This window comes from Bison bison, unplaced genomic scaffold, assembly GCF_000754665.1.
Source record: "Bison bison bison isolate TAMUID 2011002044 unplaced genomic scaffold, Bison_UMD1.0 scf7180017864365, whole genome shotgun sequence".
Lineage (NCBI taxonomy): Eukaryota > Metazoa > Chordata > Mammalia > Artiodactyla > Bovidae > Bison > Bison bison.
In genome coordinates, this window is record NW_011494937.1 from 1942283 (window position 1) to 1951111 (window position 8829).

The 8829-nt window shown below is 50.8% G+C and overlaps 1 protein-coding gene across 1 annotated transcript in view; it reads left to right on the forward strand.

Moving 5' to 3' along the window:
- The window catches only part of CACNA1A (calcium channel, voltage-dependent, P/Q type, alpha 1A subunit), a 255016-nt gene that overhangs the window by 163206 nt on the left and 82981 nt on the right, over positions 1–8829 (forward strand). The window contains 6 exon segments of the mRNA XM_010855524.1: positions 1–108; positions 412–484; positions 2742–2859; positions 2986–3053; positions 6555–6661; positions 8563–8825. Of these exon segments, the coding sequence (XP_010853826.1) occupies positions 1–108; positions 412–484; positions 2742–2859; positions 2986–3053; positions 6555–6661; positions 8563–8825 (737 nt within the window).

Genomic DNA, 8829 nt, shown 5'->3' on the forward strand with positions numbered 1-8829 from the left:
GGTCGTCTCTCTTCTCAACTCCATGAAATCCATCATCAGCCTGTTGTTCCTCCTTTTCCTATTCATCGTCGTCTTTGCCCTTCTGGGAATGCAACTCTTTGGCGGCCAGTAAGTGCTCAGCAGCTTCTCTTGACTTCTGCTTCCCTGGGGTCCAGCCCAGGGCCTCCCACCCTTACCTTGCTCACTGCCTCCAGAGACCCAGGCCCACCTGCACCACACAGTCTGCCTTCCTCATGGCCTGGATGATGCCCAGTGCACCCACCCAGATGGGCAGGGCCCTGGGTACCACTCAGTATGTCTTTCTAAGGGAAACAGAGATGCTGGCGATGTTGCCCTGGAAACAAGATACTGAGCCAAGCCCTCACACGCCTAGGGTGGGACCAACGTGAAATGTTTGTGCCCTCTCCACAGGTTTAATTTCGATGAAGGGACTCCTCCTACCAACTTCGACACTTTTCCAGCAGCAATAATGACAGTTTTTCAGGTACAACCTTCACCCAGTCCCGTGAATGCAGGGCCCCATGGAGAAGCACCAGGGTTCATTAGGAGGGGGACAGGAAATGTGGGCAGGACCCTTTATTGTGGCTGGTCCACAGGAAGAAATGGGTAAGGCAGGTTAATCAGGCTGAGGATTGGCTAGTTTGAATAATTTCGGCAAGTCCTGGAGCTGTCTTGAGTTGTATGGAACCTGACCCTGGGCTAATTCCAACAGTAGAATATTGGCCTAAGTGTAAGAGCCCAGTAGTGGAGATGGTTTGGAGTGTGGGCTCTGAATTGGTTGGTTTTCATTTTTTAAACCACACCCACAGGCAAATTGTTTACTAACTCTAAGAATTAGCTAGTCCTGACTCCCCCCAGGATCAGTAAGACGCCTCCCATATGTCAAAGCATCAGAATATAGAAAATAATAGACATCGATAATACACCATCTTCCCCGTGACTGGAAGACACCCCAATTCCGTATTCCAAAGCAAACAGATTGACCGTGGGTGGTCCCGCCAAACCAACTTCTGCACCCATGTAGGCACATGCCCCAAGGTTTAGAACTGGCCAAGCTGGGACTTCCAGAGCCGTTCCATGTGGGTTCTGTCTCTTTAGAGAACAGAAAGTTTATGGGAAAATGTGACTTCACTCCTCTCTTCTCCTGGGGGAAGGGGAACTTCTGAATGAGACCTGTAGACAGGGGCTTGGAAAGGGAAACCATCCATGAAATTCTGAGCCTTTACATCAATGATTATCGATAGTAGTCATCACCACCCATATGTCTTCAGCACAGGGCTTGTTGCCCAAGAGGTATTTGTCCGCCAAGGACACCTAGAAGTATCTGGAAACATTTTAGGGTTGTCGCAAGTGGGGTGTGGGGGTGTTACTGGCATCTAATGGGTAGAGCCCAAGGATGCTGCTTAACACCCTGCAGTGCACAGGACAAGAGGAAGTTCCCAAATGCCAGCAGTGCCAAGACTGCAAAACCCTACCTAATGGATTAACATCTTTGGAGTTCTTTCATATTTACTTTATCCTCATGAAAATAATGGGGCTTCCCTGGTGGCTCAGATGGTAAAAAATCTGCCTGCAATGCAGGAGAGACCCAGGTTTGATCCCTGGGTTAGGAAGATCCCCTGGAGAAGGGAATGGCAACCCACTCCAGTACTCTTGCCTGGAAAATTCCATGGACAGAGGAACCTGGCAGGCTACAGTCCATGAGGTCACAGAGCGCTGGACTTGACTGAGCAACTAACACTCTCACTTTTTTTCACTTTCATGGAAATAATGCAAAGGAGGGAAGCTGGATATTTTTTTAACAACCGTGTAGATCCTGCATACACATCCCTTTAGCCCTTCCCATACACGTCAGCATCGTGCCTGTTTGCCAGCACTTGCGTCTCTTTACCTGAGGCTTCCTCTGATCACCTGTACCACCACCATCCCCACCCCCAGATACAGCAGTCCAGAAGTACCTGTGGATATATAGCAAGAGAAATTTACGTCTCACAGTTCTGAAGGCTGGAGGTAGATCAGGGTGCATCCAGGGTTGATTCCAGGTGAGGACTCTCTTCTGGCTTGTAGACAACCGCCTTGTCACTTCTCTCACACACAGCAGGGGGAGGGAGGGAGACAGAGAGGCAGAGAGAGACCAAATTCTCTGCTGTCTTTTCTTATAAAGGCACTAATCCCCTCATTGTGGCACTTGTGGTAAAGAACCCGCCTGCCAATGCAGGAGATCTATGTTCTGTCCCTGAGCCAGGAAGATCCCCTGGAGAAGGGCATGGCAACCCACTCCAGTATTCTTGCCTGGAAAATCCCATGGACAGAGGAACCTGGCAGGCTCCCGTCCATGGCGGTCACAAAGAGTTGGACACGACTGAGCACACAATCCCCTCATGAGGGCCCCACCATCATGTCTTCAGCTAATCCTAATTCCCTCCCATCTCCAAATAACATCACATGAGGGTTTATAGCCTCAACATATACGACTCAGCCTATAGCAAAATCTCCCTATCATATCAGAGAAAACCAGAAAGATCAGAAACTCCTCTTCCAGGGTCACTTTTTGCTAGAACAGGCTGAGAGCTCCTCCACGCAAGGACAGCCCTTTCCTCTCGCAAACGGCCAAGACCATCCCCACCCAGAGACAAGGGCCGAGAAAGGGCCCACACGCCAGGTTCCGGCTCCACAGCTGCATCTCTGAGGGGCCCAAGGTTGAGGGGGGGTTGGCTGTGTGTTTCTCCCTCCCCTTTCAGATCCTGACGGGCGAAGACTGGAACGAGGTCATGTATGACGGCATCAAGTCTCAGGGGGGCGTGCAAGGCGGCATGGTGTTCTCCATCTACTTCATCGTGCTGACGCTCTTCGGGAACTGTATCCTCTGGGGGGTGGATGAGCCCGGGGCCTCAGGGAGAGCAGGGGAAGCATAAGGGAGGGGTTCAGGAGTCCCAGATATCAGGGTTCATGTGGCAATACTTTCCCTAACTCCAGCGTTTGCAGACACCCTCCTGAACGTGTTCTTGGCCATCGCGGTGGATAATCTGGCTAACGCCCAGGAGCTCACCAAGGTGGAGTTGGTGGGAGAATGTTGCTGTGCAAAGTTACCACCTGCTCATGGCAGATCAGGACCGTGCCAGGCAGGGGGTAGGGTGGGGTAGGGGGACAGGAGCTGGGGTCAGAGCCTTTGTCCCGGCTTCACTGTGCCAGGGAGAAAGGCACCTCCTCCCCCACCCCCAAAATAGACTGTCCCTCATCAAGTGGCTTCTTCAGCAAAGGAGGGCGGAGGTGGGGGTGGTTAAGGCAGCAGGGTTGCTGCAGGAAGCAGATGGCAAACTCCACCAGAGTGCCCGTTTATAGGGAGTGGGCAGTGTCGAGGGGCTTCCAAGGAATGCGGCAGCCTCCAGGCGAGCAGGCACTGTCAGCACCCTAAACCCGGAAGGAGGGGACAGATGGAGAGTAGCCCAGACAAGGTTCTGAGGCTCAGTGTGTGTCCCCGTGAGCTTGGGAACTGGCCGGACTTCACCACTGAGCAGCAGCAGTAAAGAATTATATGATGCTCATGGTTCCAGGTGTAACTGTCATTTCCCTTTGGCAGAAGAGGGGACTGAGGTTCAGAAAGGCAGAATCACTGACCCCAGATGGGATGATGACAGCTGCTATTATTTAAAGCATCATGCTATACATGTCAGGAGCTCAGCATAATTTGGGGCATACAGGAAGTGATCAATAACAGGAACCTTTGTAAGTCACTTCGCATGACCAGAGATCCGGAGCTACAGCTCTTCATTTTACAGAGCTGGGAAAGGGAAGGCTAGGATTCAAACCCAGACTTGGCAAGTTCCAGAGCCTGAGTTCTTTACCCACACACCCTGCCAACTTTCATTTGAGCCCCAGCTGAGCAGGTAACGATCAAAATAAAAATTAACAACCACCAAAGGAAACGTGATGGCCCCTCTCGTATGGCAGACACCAGAAAGCATGAGATAGGGAGTAACTGTTATCCCCATTTTGCAGATGGGAAAACTGAGGCCGAGAGAGGCCAGGACCTTGCCACATAGCTAGGAACTGAAAGAGCAGAGGTGTGATCCCTCAAAGAGCAGAGCACAGTAAATGAAATCAGAAAGGAATTTGGGGTGTGGGGGTATGAACTGTTCATGTGAGGAAGCAGCCCAGTTTTCATTCATGGTCAGTGGTATTGGATTATTTGGGCAAAATCTTATGCCAAATGCCCTTAGGGCAGCCCTGTACTCCCTGAGATTCAGGTCCACCTCAGCTAGGCACAGAGAAGGCAACATTGCTTTCAGGAACACAGCTTATGCCCTCGGGATAGCCCCTGAGCAGGGCTGCTAGGAAGGGTTGAACGGGTACTGCATCGCACAAGGGAAGCCGAGCACCTTTTGCAGTTTGAGGGGAAGCTGTCTGGAACAAAGGCATGCTAGGAGGTGGTCGTGGTCTAGCCCAAGTCTTTCACCTGCAGCCCTATCACATTAAGAGAACATATGCAGAATCATTCAGGAGGGCCAGGCCTGGGGCCTGCCTCAGCTTCACCGCCCCATCCCCCATGCCTTAAGGTACACAGGCCATATTCAGGGAACCGAACTGAACTGAGAAGACTGCCAACCGTCCATCTGCCAGCCATGGCAGGAGGGAGGGAGAGTTTCCCAGGCCCAGCCCTGACTGGAGGAAAGACGGAAATCTCTGCCACCCCCTAGCATACGGCCACAGTCCTGGCCACCATGGGGCTGACTGGTGTCACTGTTCCAGGGGCTGATTTTAACCATGAGCTCATCTAGGTTCCAAGACCCCATCCTCAAGGGCTGCTGTCGGGGAGGGGGTGCCCCAGGAGGGTGGGAAAAGAGAGGGAAAAAGCTCATTGCCTGTGAAATGTCATCCAGACCCTCATTCTTCCCTTCGTTTATTCCACAAGCATTTCTTGGGCATTTAAAATGTGGCAGGGACCCCACTCAGCCCCTGATGTGGTTAATTTTTTTTGATGGAGGTATATTTGATTTATAATGTATTAGTTTCTGGTGTACAGCAAAGTGATTCAGTTACAAACATAGATTATTTTTCATATTTTTATTATAGTTTATTAGAAGGTTTTAACTATAGTTCCCTGTGCTACATCATAGGACCTTGTTGTTAGACAGGTTTTTATCTCATTTAGCCCTCACAGAAAACCTCATAGGCAAATTCCCTGAGCCCCATTTTACAGACTTTGTTATTCATTGGAAAGCATTTATTGAGCACCTGCTGTGAACAGGGCCTGGTCTAGGGGCCAGGGAAATAGCCAGGAATAAAACAGACAAATCTCTGCCTTCATTGATATTCTAGCAGAAGAGATAGACGAGAAAGAAACTTGTCAGCTAGTGATAAGTGCTAAGGAGAAATATGAAGTAGGGAAGTCTAGGAGTTGAAATTTTAGAGGAAGACTGTGAGGTACAAAGAAAGACTTCGTCCAAGGTAAGCAGAAAGTGGAGGAGCTGCTATTTGAATCCAGACGGATCCAGAATTTGTGCTTCTAACCATATGCAGCACAGCTTGAACTCAAGCGTGTTTCAGACTCACCTGGGAGCTTGTTGAAAACGCAGATGCTGGGGCCCGGGCCAGGTTCTTCAGGAGGCCTGGGAATCTGCATTTGTGCATTTGCAGTGTATCCGAGGCAAGTAGTCCAGGGACTCGGCTCTCAGAAATGCTTGGATGTGATGCCAGAAAGAGGGGTGGACTTGGGAGAGCAGGGTGGCCAGTCGAGTCCCACCCCTGTGTTGTCACTGACACAGAGTGTCCTGATCTGACCATTTCCGAGGTGGTAAGGTTGCTTCTTGCCCCAGAGATCCCAGCGCAGTGGGAGAGGTGCCCTGCCACCGCATGATCTTGCTTATTGGTGGGTTTGTCTCTGGCCATTTCTTTCTCGTTGCTTTTTCTTTGCTTTTTCTTTGTTGGCTTTTCTGTTTTACGAATGAGGCCCTGCATGAAGGCTGAAGAAGGATTTAAAGCCCCCAAACGTCTTTTTCTGTATGTATTTTATAAAACATCTTCCCCCATCCTCCTCCTCTCTGAACCTAACCGGCTGAGAATCTAAGTTCCTCTCCTGATTCCCCTTCTGGAGGCTGTTGGCAGTGCATGGGATGGGCTGTGGGTGCCAGATTTTTCTGCACGTGGGGGCTTATTGGTGTTTTATTTAAAGTCTTGGTTCAGAGAGCTTAAATGACCCAGGAAGTAGAATGAGAGGAAAATCTTTGCATTAATTTCCAGCTCATTGAGACAGAGTTACAGAAAAATCTCCATTGTGGGAAAAGAAGGCAGTCTTTTTCCTTTCCTTTTCTTCCGTGTGTTAAAATAGGGTTCAGAATGAGCTGGATATCAAGCCTGGACATGAAGGGGATAGCAGTACACTTAACCAATGAGTATACATTCCGATTAGGGGGCCTCAGCTCTGATTGGTTGATACCCAAGCCAGACCTGTTTGTAAATATCTCAAATGATGCCCCTGGTTAACAGTAGGGTCAGAGATGCGGCCCCAAGGCCCAGTTCACAGTTTGTGAACAGGGATCCTATGTGCCTTTTAGGATGAACAAGAAGAAGAAGAGGCTGCCAACCAGAAACTCGCCCTCCAGAAAGCCAAAGAGGTGGCAGAAGTGAGTCCTCTGTCTGCAGCCAACATGTCCATAGCTGTGTAAGTGCCACCAACTCTGAGATGCTCTCTGGGCTCCTCAGCCTCTGCACCCTCCCAGTCAAGGATTTGGGGGCAGGGAGCAGTCCCTAACTGTGTTGAGCCTTAGGAAAAAGTACTTCTGCCCTCCCACCCACTTTCAGTCAAGAAATAGTTAATAAACACATACTCTGTGCCAGACACTGTTGCTGAAAATACAGCATTAAAAAGAGGTTGAGGTGTATAGGGAGGGCTAGGAGTGATGAGCGTTATGATTTAAGTGAAATTGTCAGGGGTGGTCTCAGGTGACAAAGCCTGAAGAAGGTGAGGGAGGAGCTCATCTCAGGCAGTGGGAACAGCATGTACAAAGGCCCTGAGGCAGGAACGTGCCAGTGTGGTTAGGGTACCAGAAGGAAGCCCATGTAACTAAAGTAGAGTGAGTGGGGGTGGAGAAGTGGCAGGAGGTAGAGGCAGACAGGTGATGAACAGATCCTGTAGGGCCTTTTGGGCAGTGGGGAAGACAGAGAATTTTGTTCTGAGCCAGGGGAGACACATGGACAGTTCTTAAGGAGGAATAGGGACTCAGGTGCCCTCTAGGTACTATCAGGGGAGCAAGGGCAAGAGACCAGGTTGGAAAGGACTGCACTGTTCCCTGCAAAAGAGATAATAAGGAATGGACCAGGGTGGTGCCAGAGCAGGTGATGGGTATAGCTGAATTGTAGACAGATCGTGAAGGTAAGAGTGAACCAGAATTTGCTAGTGGATCAGAGGTGGTCAGGTGGTGAGAGTTAAGGTGTTTTGATTAAAGAAAGATTCATTAACACTGCTGCTGCTGCTAAGTCACTTCAGTCGTGTCCGACTCTGTGCGACCCCATAGATGGCAGCCCACAGGCTCCCCCATCCCTGGGATTCTCCAGGCAAGAAGACTGATACACCAATATTCTGAATCGTGCCTTTGTTGGGTAGTCCCGGGACTTTGCAACACTGTGGGGCAGTGCATCACTGGACAATGTAGAGGGGGCTTTCTTTCCCAGAAAGCAAGGAGGTGGCTGTGAAAGGAGAACACAGGGAGATACATGCTCAGACATGGAAGCCCATAGGAGGTGATGGTCTGTATACAAATATAGATACACACAGAATGCCTGGAAAAATCTGAATGTTTGAGGGCTTCAGTTGGCACCCCCAGCAACAATCCCACTGGTGTTTTTCACCATCTCCATAGAGACACTGTCTCAAGACTCCCAAGTGCCTATGCGAGGGCTTCCAGAACCTGCTGCAGGTCAGTGTTCATTATGATTGGCTGTCTCAGAGATTAAGAGTATTCTGAACATCAGGACCACCCCCAGGGGCCCTGTACTACAACTTGAAGAGGAATAGAGAGGTCAGTCGATGAACATACACCTGACTGAGACCCCCATTAGACGAAATGCCCAGCCAAGCCAGGATACCCAAGATGCCCACCTGGGCTGAGACTCCTGTAAGGCTGAGATGACCAGCCAGGTTGAGTTTTTCCACACACGTTAAAACACCTAGTTGGGTGGAGATACCCAGCCAAGTCAAGATATCCCACCTGGTCCAAGAGACCTCCCCCCTACCCAGGTCAACATGCCTTTCTGGGCCAAGGTACCGATACAGGTGGAGATGCCCACTGGGCCGTTATACCCACCTGGGCAGAGATGCCCACTTGGGTCAAGATGTCTGTCTGGGCCAAGGTACCTGCCTGAGCAGAAATGCCTACCTAGGTCAAGATGCCCACTGAGATAGGTATCTGGGTGAAAATGCCCACTTGGAGCAAGACATCCACCAAGGTGGAAATACCTAACTGAGCTGAGATCTCCACCGGGCCCACACACCTGTTGGCCTGAGTGGCCCCTGCAGGCCACGACGCCCAGCAGTTCCATAACCCCGGCACGATTTCTTTACAGGAAGGAGCAACAGAAGAACCAGAAGCCCGCCAAGTCGGTGTGGGAGCAGCGGACAAGCGAGATGAGGAAGCAGAATCTTCTGGCCAGTCGGGAGGCACTCTACAACGAGATGGACCCAGACGAGCGCTGGAAGGCCTCCTACGCTCGCCACCTGCGGCCCGACATGAAGACCCACCTGGACCGGCCGCTGGTGGTCGACCCCCAGGAGAACCGTAACAACAACACCAACAAGAGCCGGGCGGCCGAGCCCACGGTGGACCAGCGCCT